The sequence below is a fragment of the Petromyzon marinus genome, chromosome 20 (assembly GCF_048934315.1).
Source record: "Petromyzon marinus isolate PM22_M1 ecotype Great Lakes invasive population chromosome 20, UKy_Petmar_22M1.pri1.0, whole genome shotgun sequence".
NCBI lineage: Eukaryota > Metazoa > Chordata > Hyperoartia > Petromyzontiformes > Petromyzontidae > Petromyzon > Petromyzon marinus.
In genome coordinates this window covers 146,588-172,830 of record NC_133686.1, presented here as the reverse complement: position 1 = coordinate 172,830, position 26,243 = coordinate 146,588, and the positions used below count along the sequence as shown (strand labels likewise).

Below are 26,243 nucleotides of genomic sequence, written 5' to 3'. Positions count from 1 at the left end.
TTCCAACACCATCACCAATAAACCCGATCCATCCACCGTTGCGAAGCAAACTCGGAGGCTCATTGGAGTCGACATGCCAGCCCCCTCCCTTCTCCCATACCCCGACTGGCACCAAAGGGCGACTGGCAGCAGGGATGTCCCTCCTCCACCGTCCACGACACCGTGACAGACCCACCATCACCAGCATCATCATCACCACCACCATCATCATCACCATCACCAGCGCGCAGCTCACTCACCGCTCGCGCTCGGCCGCGTCCCGTGACTGGCGCGCCCCCAACAGCAGCACGGGGAGCGGGGCCGGCCCTGCCACGGCCGTGCCACGTGGGGGGGTGCGAGGCGGAGTCGCCGCCTCCTCCCGGCCCAGCACCGCCGTGCACTGTACCCGGCTTGCCCACACTGGAGGAACCCCCCCACCCCCCCGTGTCACACAAACACAGCCCGCGGTGACGAGCTGCCCCACGGTGCCGTGGGTGTCAGCGCGCTCGACTTGCAGTTCACAAGTAACCGGTTCCATTCCATCTCTCGGCGTGGCAGTTGTAGCGATGGGGCCAAGTTTCTAAAATTCGGTACTCAAATCCCTGCTGCATGTTCACCCAGCAGTATGAACAGGGTCACCGCAGTCGTCAGGGGGAGTGTTCGTACGCCCACCGCTTCCAACACGTCTGGTCAGCATGCAAGTGTAGACCAAACACGCTCAAATGGAGGCCCATCTGCCAGCAGTAGCTGTGAGCAAGCAATTGCAGGGCTGCGCATTCTCCATCGTAACACAAACAGGCTTCTTAGCTGGTGCTGTGTGGCAGTAAAGCTGCAACAATGATTGCTTCATGTTCGGTAATCCTGTCAGGCAAGGATTAATTTAAGGCGGGTCTATCCGGGTTTGTGACCGTGAAAATGTCTGCAACCGGCACACCGCATCCAGTATACCGCTCGCTAATGGCTGTGGCTACAGAACTACTCGTCACATATCGCCTGCATCAGTTTACCAGAGATGCAGAACATTTTCAGTGAGAAGTTAAGCCTTACTTACAGGTCGCCCTCTTCCAAAACGTCGGCCAGTGTGGAAGAGTAGGCCAACATACCCTCCATTCGGGGCTCTCTCTCGTGGAGGCACCTCCGGTAGAGCAGTGGCGTGAGCGAAACTTTGCATGGATGCACGTGAGGTCGAGGGACCCCAAGTCATAATTTAAGGGGCACCACGGTGGCGAGATGCTATCTACCTCGCCTGGTATGCAGGTCAGGGGTTCGGTGACCACCCTCACGCCTGCTGTATATTTGGAGTTTGCGTGTTTCTCTCCCCGTGGTCGCGTGGGTTTTTTCCAAGTCCTCAGGTTTTCCCCTATACATTTAGGAACACGCATTTAGACTATTTTGCTATTAATTTCCATATGATAAGCCACAATATTTAGCTATCATTTGTGGGCCAAGTCGCTTCTGAAAAATAAGCCATTTTGGTCAGTGGGCTTGACCTTATAAGATATAAAAAAAATCTTGACTTAAAGCGTTCGTGACTGCAGGAATTAATATCCTTTGGGTCTTTCGGTAAAGTCACGGAGATAGGTTGTTATTTTCTTTCAACCTATCTACGTGACTTTACCGAAAGACCCAAAGAATAAGATAAAACAGTTGAATTTTATTTGTATATTTTAAGTGGTTTACTTGTCCTATACTTTGCACTCCAATCGTGTTTTGTATTGTTGGTTGTTGTATCTTCTGACCCGCCCCTTCTAGACATGTTAAAATTTTATTTACAGCTCATATATTTATACGATCTAACCCAAAAAAACCCTACATTGTGGATGCCATTGGTCGCGAAAGCCTGATCTATAGCTCATTGGATTCCTCCAGTATACATACATATTTTGATTCTGTCATGCAGATCTGCGAACCTTGTATTCTGCTCTTGCGGGTTTGCTGTTGAACAAAGATTCAACACAAACGTCTGAGGCCATCCCTGATCTCACAGGGAGCATTTTTTTGCCAGGAAAACGGGATCAGTGCCACACTCGATCCCCCCTGCTGAGCAGTCAACAGCCACTTGGCTATTACGCAGGGCCCATGGATGCAATGGCAGCCCGGAGGCTAAACCAGAGATGAATCTTGACTATGCGAGTATTATTAATGTTATGGGCATTTACCAAAATGTAAAAACAAAAACATCAAAACAATGTGTAAACACAACGTGGAACTGAAAGTTCCTCCACGTCTCAAGCTCATAACCCTGTGCCGTGTTTCCGTGCTTACTCTTCCCGTTTACCAATCGACGTGCAGTGCAGAGGCAGCGCGGCATCGGAGATGATCCGTTTTCATGGGAAAATTTTAATCGTTTAAGTGCCAAGTGTATGGTTGTAGGCGAGAGTTTAGGAACTGTCTTTATGGAACTTGTGGTTTGTTGATGTGGGTTCGATGTCCATGGGTGTGGTGCAGTAAACAGGGAAACCCCTGCAGTGGATCTGAGAAGCAATTCGGTGCTTGTAATTCTCGACCACGTAAGGCGAGGCAGGCTGCGTCACTACTGGGCACCGTCTTACCACACTGGTGGAACGAGCTTTACCTGGTTGAGTAAACCGGTTTTAGTTGACGTCATCGCACGTGAGTGTAACTCCCGCTTGGGTTACCTGTGTATTGTGATCCATTCAGGTGGCTCAGCGGTAGCCCGAGCTAATCGGAAGGTTGCGAGTTCAAATCCTGGTGGGGGTCGAAAACAATGTACCGTTTTAAGAAGTACAGTGGTTGCCCTATGGAAAAATCGCTGCCGCCATAGGAATGAGGGATTTCCAGCACTGGCTCAGGGCAGTAAACAAGAGATGAGCACCAATGCCTCAATGGTAATTTGCGCAGGACATCACGCTGTGGTGTCACCTACGGGACGGGCATTACAAAACTGACTTGTGCCAAGGGAAATGTTTTTTGCATGGAAACAAAAAGCTTGACACGTGGCTATGGGGAACATTTCCAATGCTCCGCTCCATAATTGGGAATCTTCCTATCGAAACGACACAGCATGTTCCGTGGCGACGACCCAGCGCCTGCCCAATTGTGGTACAATGACTGCTTACATGTGCTGTTGTGCGTGTTCTGCTGCCCTCCTGAGGCAATTTCTCTTACTGCTTTCTCGCTCCAGGAGAAGCCGTTCTCTACATTGTGTCCAAGACCCTGGATCTAGCGCCATCAAAACCATTACAAGTTACCAGGGAATTATTTTCCTGGCATGACTTCTCATTCAACCACCACAGTATGTCAGTCACACTACTGACATAAAAAAACAATACAATATTCAGGAATGTTTCGTAAAGTACAGCATATAGAATACCTACCTGCATCGTTGAGTAAATTTCAACACTTGTGGGGACCTGGTGACTCAAGAGTTCAGACCACTCAGTGAGGACCGCCGAGATCCTGGGATCAAATCTACAGAGCCGCTGGGCATCGCTTATTTGTGGCTGTGAAGCCAAAGGCAGTGACCGAAGTGGCACACAGCACCATCTGCCGGCTCCCACGTCGACCGCCAGTGCACTCGCACGGTGGATTGCGTCATCTTGGCGCCGCTCGCGTTGGACCCCATACATCACTTTACACCGCAGTCAAGGTCCCGAATGTGTTGAGTCTCTGCCAAAGCCAGACACCCGTATCGTTGCGCGCACACGCCAGTGGGTACCTGCAGCATGACCAGTGGACTTTTCAGAGGCTGAAAAGCATGTGGCCATTGCGTCATCAAAACCGTCACATCAATGGCCCGAGGAGCTTCCACCAGACCGGCACAAGTACAAACACCAAGCACGTGTCCACGGTATCAATTGACAACTGCACAGTACGCTTCTTCATGTCAACCAGGAACAGACTTGAGTTTGACCACGGTAAGTGCACTGGACTCGGTTGAGTACATTTCTGCACAAATAAGAATCCAAACACTGGACACAGACTGTTGAAGCGGAGTCATGTTAAATAAGCAGTACATTTTTACAAAGCCTAACACAAAACATAACTAGAAGTCTAGAATAGTGTTCAGCTTCTAATCCCAACGAAGGTGACTTCAGAAAAATGCAGTCAGTTTCTTGACCGGGACACGTGAACAACATAGCAAGCAGGACACAAGACGCAGCAGCACCAGCAGATCGTCAAGCTTACTCATAGAGAAAATATTAATTTTACTTGTATACAAATGTAAGCTGAACTCCGACAGTGGTATTCTAAATGTCTGTTGATGAAAAATCGACAATAGGATATACTTCGAACACTTAAGTGCATTCATTTATAATATGCATAGGGTATTGTTCGATGTTCTTTTTACCAACGAGGGCACCGTGCAGCGATGGGCGAGGCATCCACTCCGCCAATGCGGCCGTGCGTGGGGGCAGGCGCGAGCCCATGGCCATCGGCTCTGGCAGCCAGCAGCAGCCCCCCTTTGGTGCAGCTGCACGCACTGAAGCTCTGCACACGACTCGCGATCTTTGCCCGTGTGGCGCAAGAATTCCCGGGGTGTGCACAGGATTAGTCGCTTTGATTTTACGAAAAGCGTGCAGCATCTTTAACATTACTTCACGAAGACGAATGCATACGCGCTAAATATCGCAAGGCATGTTGGACGGCACAGTACATAACGTGGTGAAAATACCACGCCGTGATGGTAATAGAGAATGCACATGGAACATGTTTGTTGCCTACAGTTCATTCCTTAAGGATATTTATTACCGCCGTGTGGCAGCACGAGCCGCGAGTTCTGTTTGGAGACACGTTTTACTCAACTCCCAGGTGTGGCAGGGCCGTCTGAAGGCTGAAACCCATTTGCCTTTGACGACCTGCACGTGACCACGAAGACCAAAGAAGCCAAGCAGCAGTCGGCACTCTCTTCTGAACCTTCTACCTGCCCTGGCGCCCCTGCCCGTCACGTTGTTTTCACCCAGGCACTCCCGGTACAGCAGCAACCCACATTTGGGTGGGTAAAAGGTGGAGAGAGCTTTCACAACTACACTTGCCACCGGTGCGACCAGTCCAATCTCATCCACCCATGAGCATGTGGGCTTCACATGCTCATGCGCAAATGCAGTTACACACTACAATAAAGCAACACCTGTAATGGTGGACACAGTGCTTTTAATGTGGGATTGTTTTGTAGATTTAAACAGCAATCTTTGCAGTTACCGAATACAGGGAAAAGTTTATAAATGCCCAGCTAACCCCAGTGAGTGTACTTCATGTGGTGAGTAAAATTGGCTGTGCTTTGCTTTATTTTACAACCAGACCGGGTTAGCAAGGGCAATGCAGGCAACAGACAACACACTTGTGATACAAGCAATGCAGGCAATGTCAGCGATGTCCAAAGCAACTTGTATTGTGCACAGTTGGAAAACCAACACCTGCGGGTCTCACGCTAGCGACTGTGGATCATAGTTTTTAATGTCCATAAAGTAATGAATGTGTGATGCATATATTGTAATTCATCTCTGAAGGTTAGCACACATGATAATGTGGTGTGTGGATTGGTGCAAGGACAGCTTTAAAACCACCATCGCACTACAAATATACTGACGACGGTCATGATAATAACAACAATGATTAGTATCACCCTATGGCTGGCTACCGGATCCCCAACACCACATGCATCAACAATGTCAAAAATAGAACAAGGCTGCTCACGGAATATTACGGAATCCTCCTCCTCCAGCCAGGCAGCCAGGCAGCCTCGTGCTGTGCCGTGCCGCCCGGTGCAACGCAAAGCATTTGCTACAGACAGTACAGGTGCCAAAGTTTTACAGAGAAGAAACTAAGCAAATATGTTACAGCGAAATGCAAATGCATATAAAACATGGTAAACATGGTTAAAAACTTTACAAAATACTGTAAATTATTGAAATAACAAAAAAATGCGCCCATGCATGACCAAGCATGTCGACTAAAACAATTTAAAATGAGTGGCTTGAATACAAAACATCACCGAAACCTTGGCAGTAAGAGATACATCACATTTGGCTCTTCAAAAGCACTCTAAATTAACTATGCTGAAATGGCTTGTTGGTTGTAAAAAGGCCTATAATACAAAAAATAATAATTGCGGATGGTTTACATAACACGTTCACTCTGCAGTGTAGGGATAGTCGAGTACTGTGAGGGTTCCGCCAGTCACTGCAACATCCTAGGGCGTAGTTCTGGCCCCAGCCCTTTGCTGCCCCCACCTTACTCTTAAGGGTTTGAACCGCACACGTCAGGTCCACCGAGGCTGGGTTGCAAGGGACGCATTGTGGGATCTGCTTTCATGATTGAGGTTTTTTTAGAAGATCCTTCCCTTTTTCTTGTTCTTCTCCATGGTCCTGTTATGACGACAGGGACAGAATTGTTGCTTCAGCACAACTGGCCGTGACTACGCTTGGTGTGTATACAAGGGTACAGCGGCTTGTGTTGCGTTCATGCGTTGTGTCCCTGTGTATTTTGTATATTCTGGTGATGGTTTACTCCTGTTTTTGCCTTGGTACATGTGTTCAGGTGTGTTCAGTGTTGGTGTGCAGATCTACACACATCTTTTTTACATTATATCACAGACCTATTTACCCAAGAAGTTTCACTGAGTTTGAAGATTATTTTTCATGAGGGTCCTGCTAAGTTTTAGCAGTCAGGGGCGACGTGTTTCCCAATTAGGTAGTTTGCAGTCATTTTCATATTTGAAAAAAATGGACCCCAATGCCAGCACAATGACATAATGGGATTTTCTACATTCGCTGTGAAGCAAATGGTGCATCGTATGTTATGGTTAATTCACATATTAATCAGGGAGGACCGCTAGACACGAACCACAAACCTCTGCAGCAAGGCCATGTCACCATGTTTATTTGTGTCTCACATACGTGCCTGCGTGCGTGTTAACGCTCGCACTTGTACACGCATAGTGAAGAACACGTGTGCCTGTATATATATACATACGTTGAACTTCTTTCGCACCGTACGTAGCCAACCGTGCTAATATGCATGCGTACTTGCTGTTATCCAAACGCTGCTGATCCAGTTCTCTCTGCTGGCTCTCCCAAGCCAGCCGTTCCTCTTCAAACTGCTTGCGCCGCTCCTCCAACTCACGCAGCTGGCTCTCCAGGCTGCGTTTCATCTGCTCGCTGCGGCGTTGTAACTGAGAAGGCAGCAGCAGGGCACGAGTACCCCGCGCAACACGCCAGAACGCATTCTTATTACTATAATTATTCTTGGAATCAGAAAAGCATGTACTACTCCAAATAATACGCTCCAGGGCTTACGAATCACTGAACCAATCAAATATTTCGATCTATCCACCCAGGTGGGTTGTTGCTAGAGCAACTGGCTTGCAATAGGAATTTTGCAAGTTCAAATCCTGGCTGGAGATTGACTAAGACCATCATTAATTCCTCTTGGACCCATCATAATTTCTGGGATCGATAAGATAGGGTACCATTTTGTGAGGAAGTCAACAGTGGTTCTCCGATGGAGAGACTAAGAATATGGAATTTCCACCGCTGGCTCAGGGCTGTAGACATGAGATAAGCACCACCTCAATGCTCATTTGAGCAGGACGCCCCTTTAACTTTTGGATTTACTGGACATCGGATTTCTCTGATTCTGAATCAAATTTAGCCTTTAACATTTCCCCAAGTTAGAAGTGGCCAAGGAGGAAAGGGAGAGTGATTCAATGTATCCAGAAAAAAATATCCATGCACGGCAGGGGCAGGCCAGCTACACAGGAACATGCGGCTTGCAGCACATACCTCTGCCTCTGAGTCTTTCAGCTTTTGTTTTTTCTCTTTCACTTTCATGTCAAACACCTGCTCCATCTCTGTCTCCATCTTCTTCATCTTAGATTTGTGGTCTTTTTTCTCTTCTTCCATCTGTGCCAGGGGACTCCTAGAGCAGAGAGATGAAGAAGGGGTTAACCGAGTTGGAAGAGAGATTACATATATTTATAATTTTATCTAAACGTTGGTGGGGGCACACAGCACCCTTGAAGTCGCATCATACAAAAACACCGACTCCACCATATACACGACGCTAACGTGCAGTCCACGCGTCCACCGATGATATGGCTAAAGGCAGAATATATTCAAGAGGCAAGAGGCTTTGGGACCAAACTGACCAGCGTGGTAATGTACGATCAAATAACCCCCACAATTAGCAAGATGTCGGGAAGTGTTCATCCAGAAGTGGACTGATACGAGGGCTGTGTTTGTGCACATGCTGGGTCCCACTCACTTGGTCAGCTGCCTCTTGCTGTTCTCGGCGACGTTGCCTGTGAGCGCCGCCAGCTTGCAGCTGCGGAAATTCTCATAGTGAACGTTGTTCGTCACGTCCTTCAGGTCCTGCATGTGAGTCCTGCCACCGTAGCACACAAAAGAGACCATTAAAGCACAACCTGTTGACACTCGTGAAATACTGTTACTCAATAATTCGTGCAGAGTACACGAACTTCACCTGATGAGCATTCTGCGGAGGGTGGTGAAATCGCAGTGCTCCACGTTGTCCACTGCAGAACCACAGACCAAAATAAAGCCACAACAAAGTACACGAGTGTCATTGTCAGGGAAACACATCGGCATTTAATGTGTTCAAATTGATAAAACACTTGAAATCCTAAAGCACGCATCCTTTATACAAAGCTTAAGGGAGTACTCAACTCCTGTTTACAGCCCTTGGCCAGTGGTGGTAATACCACATTCCAATAGCAGGAGCAAGTCTATCCATAGGACAACCATTGTTGATCTCCCAACACACACATATTTTACCAACCCCAGAGGTATGATGGGCCGAGTGAATCCCCAAACAGGATTTGAACCCTCAGCCTTCCAATTGCAAGCCGCTCACTCTACTGCCGAGCCACCTGGCCGGACATGTGGTCAATAGGATAACCCACATACCGACTGTTGCCGGCCAAAATGCCCAGGCGAGGACATGCAGAATGCCAGGAACTTCACCGGTTGTTTAATGGTAAACTGCGGCAATTTATAATGCTCTCAATCGCTTGTCAGAGGGTCAGACTGTTCAGTTAAAGAAGACCACGTGTCATCATTTTGCTAAAGCTAAGCCAGCACCACTAACCCACTCGCAGGTATCGCAACATCGACTCAGTAGAGCAGCTCCGAGCCGAGCTTTACCTTCGGCCACTCCCCAGGGGTAGTGGCGCCCCCACACCCTGCGACCGCCCACGTCCACCACCACATTGCTGCCGATGACAGCGAGGGGCAGCCTCTCCTGCACCCCACGCACAGCAGATCGGCACCCCCACATTGTTAGCGTGCCACTGTTATAGTTCGCGTTCACACATTGTTATATTTCAGCGTAAGATATCGATATTCACAATTGTTCAGGGCGGTGGTTCTCAACCAATGGTACACACACCAATTGTGGTCCACAAGACCGCTATTTCAATCAGGCATTAGAAAGGTTATCGATTTGGGGCTTTTTAATTATAATTTTATGGTGCTTTTGAGTAGTTTTAACTTTGAAATGAATGTTATTGGTGTGCAGTGGCTGCAAATTGTTATGAAGTTTGACAATGACAGTGCGCGGGTCCAGGGAGGTTGGTGACCGCCGGCTTCGCATGACACTGCACCTAAAATGTTTCTTACCAAGTGCACTTTGTGCGGAGAGGATTTTAGTTGAATTTAACAAAAAAGCGGTTTTGACGCTCAACACATGCATTCGTAAACTGAATACGAGCAACTCCAAATTATATTTCTTGTGTATGGACAGACATTGAAGTAGATTACCACGAACCAACAGGCTCACCAACATATACAATTCTACAAGCGCATTTGCACCGACATTTAAAAGAAAACTCTCAACACACGTGTCAACCACATAGCACAGATTCTATCAAAAGGGGCCATTGTCTGAAACGTCGCTGATTATATTAATAATGTAAGGCCAGTGTTGTTGATATGTGTTGAGTGTGTTATTTGTGCTTATGCACTGCTGCCGACGCAGCAGCATCACCACCAAATCACATTTATAAAAGCACTGTTTGTTTTGGGGCCGACTGAGAAGTGCCACGAAAGGCAGTGGATGAAGTGCAAATGTGGAGGAATGCAGCCCCACAGTCCCAGGAGTGTCTGCACTGTGGCTTTCCTCCTTTACTAAACACACAAAATCGGCACAACTGGGTGTATTGGCACATTCATACACCATTGCTCCGTTCCCAGCATCCTTTATACTTAATCTTTAAAAACTACTTGCATTTTGTCAACCAAAAACACTATAACATGGAAAATAACCAAAACTACTTTTCAGGAAAGAAAATTATTGGAAACCCGCAGATAAAAACAAGCAATACCACAACATATAAGTGATCAATACTGTACTTTGAGAGGGCGTAACAGTCTGTGCCCAATGCATGTCGTACATTTATCCATTAAAAAAAACACAGCTCACGAAGAACAGCAAAGGTTTTGAACTGCCCATGACCCCCAGAGGTGAGGGGTGTCTCGTCGTGCCCTCAAGCGCCATATTTATTACAGCAAAGCCACAATGGCGCCATATTTCATCAGCCACCACAACCCACTGCTTTCTCTCCAAACAAGGGGCTCAGATATACCTTGTTTCATGTTATTTTTGCATTTAAAGTCAAGCATGTGATCCCGATCTGTAGCACTTTCTTTGATGCGAGACACACAGGAGGACTTGTTTAAGCGCGGAGTTGGCACGGCACATGGGCTTCATTTCCCCTAGCATGTGGTTCCCGTCTGAGCGAGAGGCCGCGCGCTGCATCCACACGACCCGCGGAGCCTCGTCTGGCCCCAACAGCTGCTCCTCTTCGGTTTGGCCATCATTTCCCCTTCGTCTTCTCTCTTCACAGCCTTATGTCGGTGTGTACGTTCACTTTCACAAATTCCTGTGGGATTTTCAGCTCCTGAAGATGCCCACAGTAGTGCGTGGCAAAAGCTCAAAATAAATGCATTTTGACTTCTTTTATTTCTTGTTTCTTATTTCAAACTTGCTGCAGGCGGGAGCCAGACTGAAGAAAATAATTTGACTCCTCTATTTGCCGCAGTAGTGCGTGGCGAAGGCTTGATGGAAGAAATGCTCCCCACGCAACCCAACCAGGAAAACCGCACTTGGATCCCAATATTCTGAGAAAATGTGCGCGTTACGTGTACCTATTGCTCATGAACACTACCTTATGTGACGAACTTTTATTCCATTTACAATTTGATCTCGGCACACTGAATAATAATACATTTGTATATTGCGTTGTGCATGCAAAACTGCATCTCACAATGCTGTGCAAGACAACAGCAATAACATTTTAATAAAATGTCTGTAACATAAATATGCGTTAGAGGTGAAACAGAACTGCGTGAGGAGTTGATGGGATGTGTTGGGTGAGGGCCCTCAGATTCCTACCTTGATTTTATTCAGGAGCTTGTTGTCCTCTTCATCATGCGTGTCCGTGAACTGGTAAATCTTGATGTTGTTATCGTGGATGTCCTTCATTATCTGTTCAACACACGTACGTCACTCTTCTGCATTGTGGCACCAAGGGTACAAGTCTCTTACTCGGGCACACGGTATATTCCAGACGTTTGTCAAGGAACTAAATGAAGATCCGACACAGGAATGAGCGGGCCGCAGCCTGTGCAGAAGGCAAAGGGCTGCGCTTAATCGTGTTGGAACAACACGCGACAGGTGCGGATGTTTCCTTCACAAACGCTTTAAAATGAAAGAGTCGCCCCATTGTGAATGTGAAGTGCAATCTGCTCATCACACAAGCGGCCAATGTCTGTTGTACGCTTACATCGGAGGCACAGAGCGCATCGATGACCAGACTAAACACACACAATGCTTTGCCATTTGTTTTTCAAATGCGAAACGAAAGAATACACTGTTTGGGAAGAAGCGTTATCATCTATATGATGTTGTGAGGCGAGGTTACGATGAGACTTTTCCTTTTGAGTTGAGGACACTTCAAGCCAGGTGATGGTGGTTGTTATGTTTTTTATGCATACTACCTGCTATGACATCTGGTTCAGAAGCATTGTGGTCATATATGGCAAATATAGAACAAAAACTGAAAAGTACACAAAAAGCAACAAGAGATGCGTGCTTGGAATTACACTGAGAAACAGAAAGAAAAACACCTCGATTAGAGAACACACGCAATTTACAATGTCATCTAAACTATTACTTGAAGTGGGTTTGGCGAGGACACGTCGCTACTTGGGATGACTGTTGATAGTTAAGAATAATCACGGAGTGGCAGCCAAGGAAAGAAAGAAGTCCGAAAGGACGTCCACCAAAGAGATGGAGTGATGCGCTTTGTTTGTGTGCCGGTGCTGGATGGATTGTTGCATTGCAAGATCGTGACGGGTGTTGGGGCTTTTCGAGGCGTTTATCCAGCAGTGGATTGAGCAGCGCTATTGATGACGCAGGTGCATTGAGTGTACAGTATGGTTTCCCACCTGCTTCTTGAAGGCGCAGCACTCTGTGGGCAAGAATGCGTCGGCCTTTGCCACCAGGGGAATAATGTTCACCTTGTTGTGGAGGCGTTTCATAAACTCAATGTCCAGTGCCTTCAGCCTGTCGGGGCACGAGACACACACCATATTACGTGCAGGCTCACTACTACTGTTTATACCCATATGTACGCATTGAGAAGCACACTACACACCAAGACTAGGAGACTGGCCCATCCCACACGTAGCTATGTTATTGCTGTGTTGTTATCTTGGTGACCCAGGGCACTTTTGGAAACGAGACTCTATCCTGGTCCCTGGAGTCTCATGTGCTTAAACAAAATACAGTACACTGAAACTTAGCTCCTGATAACATCCAAATTTGGTAGAGGAATATAATCACCACTTAAACTCATCAGAGCTCTTGTTTCCCATGACATTTGTAACTGCTTGTCAATGTGGATATCACGAAAGCAAACGTTTAAATCTGTGTTCTTCACAAATTTTCAGAGGTGGGCCACTTTCACCAATAAGACATCAGTGCAAGGGCCACTACACATTTGAAACCATTGGGTTTGACAGGACGATGCGGTGTTTTCACATTTGTGTATTGTCGGGGGTAGCACGTTAGAGGCCGTACTAAAGTGGCCCGCAGGCCACTTTAGTGCGGCCTCTGATTTAAATGCGTTTATAAATGTTACTCATTCATGGCATTAACTAAATATCCTCTTCCCTGTCTCTGTTCGTCTCTGGATGCCAGAGAGCGTATTGCTCACTGCTTAACCATCCATCCCAGGAAAAAACCAAACTGAATAATTTTCAACACTTTGGTAAACACTTTTTTGTCAACACTTTCCACATGTGTTAATCGTACTGGAATTTATACCAATTAAAACAAATGCGTTCAAAATTCCAGCAGCCATTTTCTTACACCCAGGGTTTTATTTAATCCGAGGGCGATTCCCTTTTATTTAAACAGCTGCCTTCATTTCCAAAGAGGCCAAATCTTTGAACAGTGCTAGAAGCAATGAAGCCAGCTGAGACACTCTAATGTAGAGCAGCTTCCCAAACATCAACACTATTTCTCAATCCTGATTCACCGCCCTCTGTGTGCCTCTGTATCACTTCACCTCACTCGTTCCCCCAACACCTCTCTCTCTCTCACACACGATCTAAAAGCATCACCAATCACACACCAAACAAAACGCATACCCACGGAGAGACAATAATTAATTTCAAATTCAGGTTCCTGAGAGTTGAATGGAAATCCAGTACCAACGATGCAATGCATATTTCAACAACTGCAACTCAACCATTAAGTGAAAATGTTAAGGGAAATTCAAATTTTAAACCAGATTTCCATTTAGAGAATGTTTAAAATATTTTATACCAAAAAGTGTCATAAATTAAATGTTTGTGTGCTCATGCACAAAACAGAGTTTAAGCAACATGAAATAAAATATAGTGTGCGTGCAGTCGAGATAAACAGTCTTAGCAGAGGTGCCAAGTAGCGGCTCATTTGTGAGCCAATGTGGAGATCCCATTCTAAAACCAGAGTCGGTCTATGTTTATCACTTTTGTTTACTCTGCATTCATTCCATTAACATGAACAGCAGGACAATCATAACATCGTGACATCCTCGCACTGGAGCTGCATTTAAGTAACTCCACTGACATGTTTGGCCAATTATAAATGCTACACGAAACAAAACCAAAGCATTTATTAATCGTTTTCATCAAATATTGCACGGACCGTTGTATAAATGCATTGCATTTGCTCACACAAATACGTGCAAGGACACAGCCTGAGAAGGCAGTGTGTGCATGTGTGTGTGTGGATGCGTACCCGTGGCCGGAGGGAGCAATGAAGTAGAGGCACGCGTGCACTCGGCTGTCTGGCATCGGGCGCCTGTTTACACGCGACTCCGCGTTCAGGTAGTCCTCAAACTGGCTGTCGATGTGGTCGATCACGGGCTGCACACTAATTGGAGACAGTCACAGCTCAATGCATTAATTAGTCAATTAGTCAAATGATAAATCATTAAGCTGGTTCTATAACCAACCAGTAAAATTATTTATATCCATCACTGTTCACGAACAAAATATATCTTACAAATAGAAAACTGTGTGTAGATTACAGGTGTGGTCTTTCCCCGAGGTCACAACAGGGAACTCTCATAAATTAGACTTTGTTTCATGAATTCTCATCTGGTTAAACCAAAAATTATTTGAATTGTGAACAGCCAAAAAAACCCTTTTTAAATTAACACCATGGCTTTGTCCAATGTACTTTCATCATATAAACAGTTGAATGTGCTTTATTACTCAGCAAAGCCTATGAGTGTTATATATCACACGTCAATGTCAAAGGAAAGTCTGAAGAGATATGCATTCAGTTGGAGACAAGTGCATGGACATATCCTTCACAAAATCATAATTTGAATTCCACTCACAAAGAATAACAGCAAAAATACAGAGACAGCGTAAAGCAGCCATGAAGGTCAAGTGTATGGGGTCTAGCGCTTGGGATTATTATTAGTATTATTGTTTACCCAGAAAAGCCTCACTGCAGGGTCAGGAGGCTCCTGCTCAGTTTCACATTATGGGGCGACAATTGCTGTGTTTCTCAATCAACTAATTTGCTAGTATTTTTTTAAAATGTTGACTGTGACGCCCCCACACAATAGCTTACTATTCTCTGAACGACATCATGGGATCTTAAACGCCCACTGTGAAGTATCATAGGGTACATATTTTATGGTTAATGCACCCAGATTAACACCGTGAACCTCTGCAATGAACTGCCAGGCTGTGTCCCCCACCCAGACAGCGAGAGTGAGTGTGTGCAGGGGGGGGGGGGGGCTACAGTGCGTGTGCTGCGGGAGTTCTCTACCATTCACTGTTGTTGATGAAGTCTCCATATCCAGGTGTGTCCACAATGGTGAGGGTGAGGTGCACACCCTCCTCTCTGATCACCACCTTGGACTGCTCAACCTGTAGACGCGTCACACAGCACTTCCACAACTGCTACTACACGTCCGTATGAACGCATCGCATATCACACATCCACGGTGACTTGTGCCCAAGTGTGTATAGCCAACACTGGGGCAGAAAAACATTATCATGATCCTTCTTATGGGATGCAGGACAAATGCACCACAAGGCTAAAGGATCAAGCATTGCATTTATAAAACACAAACCCCATGACATAAAAAGTCAACATTCTTTCCAGCTCAAATGACCATCAAAGCAAACACTTTGGAGATCAGCATTGCTAGATTCATTAGATTAGTCAAACTCCCAAATCTGCTAAAGCTGCGAACTGGCCAATACATATTAGTACAGCAAATAGGTTCGTCAACCCATATGCGCAGCACTGAGGGATTATCGCTTTATATACCATAACGTGGATGTTCTCTGGGTATTCCAGTATCCTCTCAAATGCATAAACTCCCGTTCAAAATCAGAATCTTTATTTAGACTGGACTGACAGGTGCAGCAGAAACCTCATGAACACAAATAGAGAGACTTTCCACAATTAGCAGCATTGAAGGTTGAAATTAATGTTACACGATTGTTATGCTTTGACTTTGCACTGCTTTGTTTTGGATTTCCCTAAAATTATTTCTTTTCCAAAGTTATTATATCACCTAGCTCAATCGAAAACAACGCATTAACGCTTAACTACCGTAATAGACGTATAATAAGTGCTTATTGTTTCTGACTGCTTGGCATTTCGGGCATCTGGGCCTGTGCTAGGCAACTGTGATATATGTATGGCGATAATATGAAGAAGAAAAAAAAACTCCATGCCATGCCCAGCCTGGGGCCCTCAGGAGGAGATTACTCAGATCGAGGGAGTCTCTTTAAAACAATCTGTAAATACAGTGGGCTGGATAATGCCGTGGCCATGCTAGTTCCTGTAGCGTGTGACGGTGGCTGCTGCCGGAACACACGACCACTCCTGCTCCCTGCCTGCTAACTCTAATGACAATGTGACCATCGATGGCTGTCCCAGCATTCAACATAGATCATGACAGTCGGTGGCCTCAATCCTGCAGCCCAGTTCTCCTCGCAACACACACATCGCTCTGCAATATGGATACGGTGCGACAGCTTTGCCTATTGCATTAAGGGTCTATTAAGGGTCTATTAATACTACAAATCGTGCATTGTAAAAACAGAAACCCTCCAGAACTTATACTGATGAAAATCACATGGATCCACACTCTAACCCCAATCTCGCTGTAACACCACAAGCTTTGCCAAGTGTAAAATCGAGCCTGACATTGGCTTTAGAGCATTACTTTCAAAACTGTCAACATGACTGTGCACCAAGTCCAGCAAACGTGTTGGGTTACAGCACGCAACATCAAACCTAACATGGCATCAGCACTCTCAGTCACATCTGTGGGTAGCCTACTCCATTTGTTTAAATATATTAAGTGCAGTAAATAGGATTTCTTGTTCTTAGCCACAAACTTGGAGATAAAAGGAATGGCAATACATACATAATGGGAATAACTGTGGATTGGTCTAACCCTGCAGATATAAAAATTAGCAAATAGGGCCACTGATATGCGGAGTTTCACTTTGTAGGAATATCACAGCATGAGCAGGCAGGTTCTAGTCAACGAAGAAAGGCACCAAGCTCCACACAACGGCGATCACATGCATGCATACACATGGGGCAAGGCTGGCAATCTTGCTGCTCCACACATCAACGTATTCTGTAATATGATTCCCAACAAGGTTAATTACACGAGTATTAAATTACCCCACCAGATGTTCCACAGCAGGCGAATGGTCAACTGTGAACAGCTATATGCCTGTGGGGCATTTGGTTTGTGCAATTCCTTGGGGACAGAATAATGGACAGCATCTGACCGTCAGAAATGGAACGAAATGAAAAAGCTTCTCCCAAGCCAGATGAACTGTGGCCTCCCTCAACACAACTCCGCTTTACAATTTTCTGCAGACTTTCTTGACCTGGACACATCTCTAAAGTTGAGCTTTATTAGAAGTAAATAAGGGTGAGGTGGCTGGCAGGCCCCAATACCATGTCAGAGCAATGAGCTGGCACCATTAAGTTAGCGGTTTTCAACCCACACCTTTGGCCTCTCAAGGGGACACGCAGGCTGCGGCATGGATACTGTACAGGAGAAACATCAAATGTGCGGGGGGAATGTCACCACTGTGTTACAGTGGCTAAACACGCTACGACACGACGTGAAACAAATGCCTTAGTAACAGGGCTAGAAATGGGAAGAAATGACTGGGGGAACTCATAAATGATTCCCCCCACCCCCACCAGATCTGAGGAGGATGAGATTCGCTCCATCTGCGGATTTTTGTGCATGTCTGAGGGTCTCCATGTTGGCCTCAGGGTCTATCGGCGAGTAAAAAAAAACCCCAAATCCTTTATTCCTTCCAGAAAACAGTCGGGTTCAAATTTTCACTCCCATAACGGCGTTTTTGGGCTTTCAGGACAATTTTCACCACTCTTTACTAACACCATGTTGGCTCGAGGCATAGACATGTGATTTCTCTGTGGATTGTGGCCTTAGTAACCTTGTCTTTTTCCCTAGTTTTCAGTGTTTTCATAGTTTCAGTGCTGTTACTGATAATTGTTTTTGATATAGTGCCCTATACGCCCGGGCAACTCTGAGCGCTCTACATCACAAATCAAACACATGAAAGGGAACCCCCAGTGGCAGCTGCCCATATGGACACAAGATTACTCAGCACCTGGCCAATAAATAGGCATTAGTCTCCGAGTAGAGGGCGATGATTGCTATATACAAGCCAAAATGGGTAATATCCGGGTAATTTTCGAATGTTGGACCCCGACGATGAAACATGGTCTACTCTTGTGAATTACGTCAAGGGATATTTTATGTCTACTGTGAAGCTGATTACCTTTATTCCTGCAGTTATTACACCTGCAGTAATAATCAGGGCAGCCGCTGGATTCGAAACCGTGAACCTCTAAAACGAGTGGCAAATGCATGACCGCAGTTCATGGTGGAGAGGTTTGCAGATCACTTGATCTTCTTGATTGGAAAACGGAAGGGACACTCTTTTTGCAGCCACCCTGTTTCTCCAGAGTTTAAAGAAGATTACAACAGCTAAGGTAATCAATAAGGATGCACGCTTCTTGCACATCTATAAACAGGATATATCGATGACTAAGATATAATAATAGATTTTCAAGGATTTCCAAGAAAACTACAAGGACAACAACCACAATGCAGTTATATTATTTGTCTGCAAGTTAGTAAAATCTCGAATTAAGCCCATTAAGTGACAAAAACGGACCTCTCTTTAGACTGATGGAGCAGGGTCTTTAATGTCGACCACAAGCACAGGGGAGAGGGTACTTTGTTACGACTTTGCAGCATTGCCATGTGGAGTCAGGATATGAAATACTAAACCTTGTAAATTGGCTGAGTGGTGACTGCAACAGCCAATGGACCACACAGGGAAATCGATGTGAGCTACCTGGATTAGCAGGAGGCATGGGAACTCTGCTGCCAATATCCAGCGAATGTCCGTGAGCTATGCAGTGGGATTTCTCAGTAAAGTTTCCACCGGTGGGAAAAAAAACTAAAAAAATCCCATGAGAAAAGCCATTATGGCACTGGCTGCCCTAATATGGAGAAAACATGCCAGGAATTATTGGCTTACTCAACCAATATACACATCTCTATCCCGTACAGCTGAATACACCACACAGCTCTAGAAATGTGTACACCACATACATCTCTATAGATGTGTACACCAGGCAACAGCTCTAGGTATGTGTACACCATGCACAGCTCTGGTTGTGTAGACCACGCACAGCTCTAGAGATGTGTACACCACACACAGCTCTAGATGTGTACACTAATCACAGCTCTATATGTACACCATGCACAGCTCTGGTTGTGTAGACCACGCACAGCTCTAGAGATGTGTACACCACACACAGCTCTAGATGTGTACACTAATCACAGCTCTATATGTACATCATGCACAGCTCTAGATATGTACACCACGCACAGCTCTAGATGTGTACACCATGCACAACTCTCGAGATGAGTACACCACGCACAGCTCTAGAGATGTGTACACTATGCACAGCTCTAGATGTGTACACTAATCACAGTTCTATATGTACATCATGCAAAGCTCTAGATGTGTACACCACGCACAACTCTAGATGTGTACACCACGCACAACTCTCGAGATGAGTACACCACGCACAGCTCTAGAGATGTGTACACTACGCACAGCTCTAGATGTGTACACTAATCACAGGTCTAGAGTTGTGTACATCACGCATAGTCCTAGAGTTGTGTACATCACGCATAGTCCTAGAATTGTGTACATCACGCACAGTTCTATACGTGTACATCACACACACCCTGAGAGCTTACTTTACTACACACACCGCTGTTCTAAACATACGTTCTAAAAAATCATGTTATGCATTATTAGTCATGGCAGTAGCAGCACCGTTAAACATGGCAGAAGAGTGCATATTTCCATGGTCCAGGCAGATACATGGCTAAAACCACCAGAATGGAAAACCCTTACCATTCTGAAACTATTTCCATTTTCACTCACACTTCCGAGAAAGAGCAGGTTGCAGTCTAAGCATCATTTGCTTTGAATGGAAAGGGTTCTGCGAGGACATCGTCAATGGAAGGAGGCTATGGCGATTCTCTGGGGCTCACCTTGACGGTTTTCTGTATTCTCTTGGTTGGTCCTGGAAACTCTTCAGAATACAGATCCGTCTTGAACATGGAGTTGATGAGTGTAGATTTCCCAACTCCTGACTCTCCTGTGGAGAAACGGGAGAAATTAGTCTCCAATAAGCGGTGGGGTGGCTGAGTAGTAGAGCGAGAGGCTCACAATCGGAGGGCTGAGTTCAAATCCTGGTTGGATGTGACTCGGCCCCACTGTCCCTTTGGGATAAAAAAAATGAGTGTCACTTTGTGGGGAAGTCAACGGTGATAGTCCTATAGGTAGACTTGCCCCTGCCATAGAAATGTTGAATTTCCACCACTGGCTTAGAGCTGTAAACAGGAGATGAGCAACGCCTCAAAGCTCATTTCAGCAACAAATCAGTGACGGTCTCCAAACTTGTCAAAAATCTATTCAATTAATTAATGGAAATAAAACGACACCGCTCCTTCCATCAAGGGATGTCTCACAACATCTTCACCATGAACTGCCTGTGATCCAAGGTAATCCATGTGCTGTGCTAGACATTTCTGAGGACACAAACAATGCTGATTTTATGATTTGCCACAATTTGGGTTCAGGTTTCATTTCCTTAATCAGCCCTTTCTGTCATTGCAATGCACATATAATAAATCTACTGTGGCTGCAGGGTTTCCAAGCACCGTACAGAGCAACCAGGAGCACAGATTTTTACGTGTTAAATTTTGGCAGAAGTTGTAAGGATCCATTTTAGTCGATGAATTGTTATGGGCCTACTTGTTCACACACATGCACATGTGCTTTGTGGCTATAGCCAAATCAACGCACGAGAGCAAACACACGGTAGGCGAGCCCCATTTCCCCTGGGCCCAGGGCAGGAGGCATCAATACACGCGCGCATGCACAAGCGCACATACACAAAAGGAGAGCCAGATGGCAGTGTTAAGTTCCATCCCCTTTTTAAAGACATAAAGACATCGACGCAGACCTTCCTTAGACTTGATAATGGGTATAATTTATTAATGGTATCAATGACGGGCTACAAAAATGCTCAATGAGGCACTGGGGCTGTGTTAATGGCCTCATGGAACCAGCGACCCTGAGCCACGGCCACAGCTGAGTCGGGTACAAATCATCACACATTGATTTGCAGTCACAGTAGCACAGACGAGAACTTTGCATTTGCACCTAATAACAGAACACATCTGATTGATTAAAATCATGTTCCCCAGACTTCCTGTGTCCTGGATGAGGCGGACGTGCCGTTTATTGCCATGCATGAACAACAATGCAGTTGTGAATACTGCAGAGACTTGGGTCAGATGACATGCATAGCTCGCCGTACGCCACGTACGATGTGCAAAACAAATGTGAAATATTGTATCACTGTGCACACATCGCCTCCACTGCACCAAGAAGCAATATCCCTTTGTGATCTGCACAGAATGACTGCAGTTGCAGTGTCAAGTTTACTTTGTTTAACCAGGTGAGAACTCAAGAGCCCAGGACAGTCTCGTGTGCAAAAGCAACCTGGGTCGCCAAAACCAAAGCAATAATATAAAACAAGTACAACAATGAAACAAACATAAAACCCAACAAAATAGAACTATGAGCAATAACGTCATACAAAGAAATTTAAAAGTGCAAAAATCTACAGTGTGATATTTGTTGCCATGTTTCATTTTAATATTGTTTGATTTTGAAACACACAGTTGGTGGTAAATAAAATCACGTTCTTAATAATTGTCAATGTTAATATAAAACACGTTAACAAATATGGCATCGAATTTCTTTGTAAGACGGTTGTTTTTCGCTAAGTTCTATTTGAATAAAATAAAAGGAAATTCTTGTAATTAATTGGCTCAAGACAAATGAGTTGACTGAAGGCCTGAAGTAAGGCGTTGTATGTATTGTGCAGAAACTACACAATCTGTAAGTGGGACAAACTTGAAAACAGCCACATGGCTCAGCATCGCTGGGGTTACGGGATGCATTTCTGCCACAACACCGGCGTTGCGCTGTGCATCTGCTGCTAGCCACGTTGCTTTTCTCAAGAGAGTGTGGAATTTGCCTTGCTTCATTCAGCACAATTCAATGAAACCAGGCAGAGTGCAGCCGACATAAATAGCACACATAGTGTGCATCAGCCTCCGATCTTAGCATCGCCATGTGCTCGCTACTTTGCAAATCTGTCCACATCCTTGCTGACAAATTGCACTCTCCCGTGCCCTTGCTCAAGATCAGTGAGCAGGGCCCTTGCTATTCATTATAGCCTGAGTATGCCACATCTCTGGGCATGTCACAGTACACCCGACTCATACAGTCACAACACAGGCTCAGGCCAGACGCTAAACAGGGAAGCGTTGGCATTTTAGTCTCGTCTGCTACTCGGTGGCATTGCATGTAAACGACCGGCACAACAACCGCGCACTACACATTAAACCCACATCGGACACTTAACCCGTGTTGACACTGTGCACATTCGTATGTGAACGCACGTGTGTGTGAATGTGACAATTGTAAGCTTGGAGAAACCTTGATATTGTGGATAGTGAGCAACAGATGTTTGCTCTATTCAGTTAATTGCAAATTAATGTAAAATGAACTGTATAAATTCACCACATGCGTGTTTTAAAATTGAGAGATGGAAGCTTACCTACAACCATGAGTGTGAACTCAAAGCCACGTTTGGCGGCCTTCCTGTAGATCTGGTTGGGAAGGTTGGCGAAGCCCACGTAGCCCTCCATAGGCTTCGTCTGCAGAAACAAAACACGTTCCTTATGTGGGCCTACAATCCAACACGGTGCGAGGGCCGTACGTCCGAGGACGCCTTTCTGCAGCACTTCTCTCAGGGTGTCACATGCAAACCCCTTATAGGTCGGTGTCTTTTATGTCTTAGAAGAGCACCACCTGTACGACATCATTTTTGCGAGGCCACTGCACACGGGGCACAAACATTGCCTCCTCACGCACCAGGTGCACATGAGCAGAGTGGTGATGGTGGTGGTGTTCTGGAGGTGATAAAGCTGCACCTCCTCCTGCGGCACTCTGTTTGCACACGTATGTGCCTCATGGCTGTAGCAGGCTCCTCGTAGAGGCATGAAAGCAGGGCAGGAGTCTGAGCTGTCACCATGTGCCTTTCATCTCACACCACAAACTCTTCCTCCTCAATACGCTACCACCGAAGCTAAATGGAAGACTGCCGGCAAAAACTCCAACAAGCACCGCACGTAGCATGCTCACCCACGACAATCATCACTCTCCGTGACTGCACTTGGCACATTCACCACACTACATATTCTCACCACAAGAATACAATGCTCACCACAACAGCACCGTGCTCATATGACATCACCACTCAGATTAACTATAGCACCAGATTTTTGCCATGCTACCCGGGGCAGCATGTTCAGAATATTCACCAAAACAGCAAGACGCTAACCAGGAATGGTCCATGTTCGCAATGACATCACCATGACCAACCACGTCACCTAAACAGCACCACCATGGCTATTGGCACTCACTGCAACGTGATTTTGCTCACCCCTACCGTCATCACACCCTCACCACATTCTCTTCTACACTGTGCATGCTCACTACATTGCGACGATAGCATCGCGCTAATCACAACAGCAATGTCATCACTATGACATCACCACGCTCAACACACCACCACAAGTGTATCATTCACACCGCAAAAACACCACACTCCTAACTCCGATCACCACAACAGCAGCGTGCTCACCATGACATCACCACCCTCAACCACGGAGGCAGTGCGAGCACCAGGCCTCGGGGCGGCTCCACAGCTGCGCGCATCTGCAGGCGCGTGGCTGTGTGCGTGAGTGGGTGTCTGGGTGTGTCTGGGTGTGTGTGAATCTGTGTCTGGGGGTGTCTGGGTGTGGGTCTGTGTGTGGCGTTGTAAGGCTTGTCTGTAACTTTGTGTGTGTATCTTTGTCTTTGTGGGTGGGTCTGTGTGGGTGTGGGGGAGCAGGAGTGCAACGGTTAACGCGCTGCGTCCCGGCGACCCGAGTTCGATTCCCGCTCACGGCCATCATCAGTAACGAGTATCTGAACCGGTCCTGGGCCTCCTCTAGGTCGACTTAGCCTCACATGAGTACCTCGTGCGATATGTAAACATCGAGGCTGGAACACCCCACCCCCTCGTGTATCGCACTTGCCCTAAAAGCCTATGTAGACTATACGGGGTTATCTTTGTACAGTATTTGGGTGTGTGTGGGTCTATGTGTGGGGTCTATGGTTATGTCTTGGGGGTATAACTATATTGTATATTGATGAGTGTGTACGAGTCTATAGGTCCATATAAGGATCTATAGGTGTATATGAGTCTGTGTATGGGTCTATGTATGGGTCTATTTGTGGGTGTGTATGGGTCTATGTATGAGTCTATGTGTGGGTGTGTATGGGACTACGTGTGGGGTGTATGGGTCTACGTGTGGGGTGTATGGGTCTACATGAGGGGTGTATGGGTTTACGTGTGGGGTGTATGGGTCTACGTGAGGGGTGTATGGGTCTACGTGAAGGGTGTATGGGTCTAGTGAGGGGTGTATGGGTCTAGTGAGGGGTGTACGGGTCTAGTGAGGGGTGTACGGGTCTAGTGAGGGGTGTATGGGTCTAGTGAGGGGTGTATGGGTCTACGTGAGGGGTGTATGGGTTTACGTGTGGGGTGTATGGGTCTACGTGTGGGGTGTATGGGTCTACGTGTGGGGTGTATGGGTCTACGTGTGGGGTGTATGGGTCTTCGTGAGGGGTGTATGGGTCTACGTGTGGGGTGTATGGGTCTACACGTGGGGTGTATGGATCTTCGTGAGGGGTGTATGGGTCTACGTGAGGGGTGTATGGGTCTACGTGTGGGGTGTATGGGTCTACGTGTGGGGTGTATGGGTCTACGTGTGGGGTGTATGGGTCTACATGAGGGGTGTATGGGTCTACGTGAGGGGTGTATGGGTCTACGTGTGGGGTGTATGGGTCTACGTGTGGGGTGTATTGGTCTACGTGTGGGGTGTATGGGTCTTCGTGAGGGGTGTATGGGTCTACGTGTGGGGTGTATGGGTCTACATGTGGGGTGTATGGGTCTACGTGAGGGGTGTATGGGTCTACGTGTGGGGTGTATGGGTCTACGTGAGGGGTGTATGGGTCTACGTGAGGGGTGTATGGGTCTACGTGTGGGGTGTATGGGTCTACGTGAGGGGTGTATGGGTCTACGTGAGGGGTGTATGGGTCTACGTGAGGGGTGTATGGGTCTACGTGAGGGGTGTATGGGTCTACGTGAGGGGTGTATGGGTTTATGCTCCCTGCCTTCGCCATGCACTGAGCAGCATAAAGTATGGTCGAATAACCCCCACGATTGAGATAATGGCTATGCTTGTGCACAATGGGTCTCTATGGGTGTGCATGAGTCTATGTATGATGTGCCGATGTCTGTGGTTGCTGATCGTATCTGGATCGTTGTCTATGGCGTGTGTAATTGTGTCAATGTGCGTGTATACGTGTGTGGCGTGTATGTGTGCGACTCTGTGTGTATGCATGTCAATGTGCATAACTGTCGATGTATGCGCTTGTCGATGCGTCTGCATGTCTGTGTTTGCCCATGCGTCTGCATGTCTGTGTCTGTCGACGTGTCGCGATCTGCGCGTCAGTCCGTGGGTCTCAATCTCACTACTACGCATCTCCGCGTGTCTCAGTGAGGCTTCTCCGCCTATCGATGTCTATAGACATCTCTGCAATATATCAGTGTCTCTCTCCATCGCAGCGTGTCTCGTGTCTCCGCGTGTCTCACCGCCGCTGCTTTTGCTGCTGCATCCTCGCCCGAGGACGAGGCGGCGGTGGCCGGGCTCGGGTGGTGGTGATGCTGCTGCTGCGGCGGCGCCGGGGTTCGCAGCGGAGGCACGGGAGCCCGGGCCGCGGCGCCCTCAGGCCGCTCGGGGCCCACGCGAACCGAGAACATCCCCCCTGGCACCCGGGGCGAGGGGGTCCGCGGTCTGGGGGGGGTCCTCGCCGAGGGGGTGGGGAGTCCTCCCGCTGATTGCTGCTGCCTCAATTAACGGCGCGAGACGCGCGCGCTCCGCTACAACACGGGCACGCGCGAGGGCGGGGCGCGGGGGCTCGGGGCCA

General features: G+C 46.8%; 2 protein-coding genes and 1 long non-coding RNA gene across 7 annotated transcripts in view; 1 reads left to right on the top strand and 2 right to left on the bottom strand.

Annotated features, from left to right (window-relative positions):
* LOC116944290 (endonuclease/exonuclease/phosphatase family domain-containing protein 1-like) overlaps positions 1-384 on the bottom strand; it is an 18,872-nt gene extending 18,488 nt beyond the window's left edge. For all 4 annotated transcript variants that reach the window (XM_032957851.2, XM_032957853.2, XM_076068200.1 and 1 more), the window contains exon 1: positions 240-384. The gene's annotated coding sequence lies outside the window, so the exon portion shown is untranslated. The remainder of the gene's footprint in view (positions 1-239) is intronic.
* The window catches only part of LOC142925324 (uncharacterized), a 6,848-nt gene extending 1,238 nt beyond the window's left edge, over positions 1-5,610 (top strand). Inside the window, exon 2 of the long non-coding RNA XR_012942286.1 lies at positions 3,125-5,610. This is a non-coding gene — a long non-coding RNA (uncharacterized LOC142925324). The remainder of the gene's footprint in view (positions 1-3,124) is intronic.
* Positions 5,078-26,243, bottom strand: LOC116944293 (septin-7-like). 2 transcript variants are annotated; one of them, XM_032957856.2, is made up of 13 exons: positions 25,909-26,243; positions 22,765-22,864; positions 20,120-20,226; positions 15,295-15,395; positions 14,248-14,382; positions 12,408-12,525; positions 11,353-11,445; positions 9,105-9,201; positions 8,425-8,476; positions 8,206-8,325; positions 7,725-7,860; positions 6,969-7,114; positions 5,078-6,308 (listed from the first exon to the last, which is right to left on the bottom strand). In XM_032957856.2, the coding sequence occupies exons 1-13, from the start codon at positions 26,074-26,076 to the stop codon at positions 6,269-6,271; spliced, it is 1,413 nt and encodes a 470-aa protein (XP_032813747.2). In that variant the 5' UTR covers positions 26,077-26,243; the 3' UTR covers positions 5,078-6,268. The 2 variants fall into 2 exon arrangements, with proteins under 2 accessions (XP_032813747.2, XP_032813748.1); XM_032957857.2 differs by lacking the exon at positions 25,909-26,243 and adding an exon at positions 23,854-23,977.

Bases quoted from the DNA above. Each gene is read 5' to 3' on its own strand.
- LOC116944293 (XM_032957856.2), bottom strand. From the start codon at position 26,076: ATGTTCTCGGTTCGCGTGGGCCCCGAGCGGCCTGAGGGCGCCGCGGCC. The intron at 22,865-25,908 runs GTGAGACACGCG...TTGTTTCTGCAG, and splicing joins CAGCAGCAAAAGCAGCGGCG to ACGAAGCCTATGGAGGGCTA. The intron at 8,326-8,424 runs GTGAAGTTCGTG...CTACGGTGGCAG, and splicing joins CTCCGCAGAATGCTCATCAG to GACTCACATGCAGGACCTGA.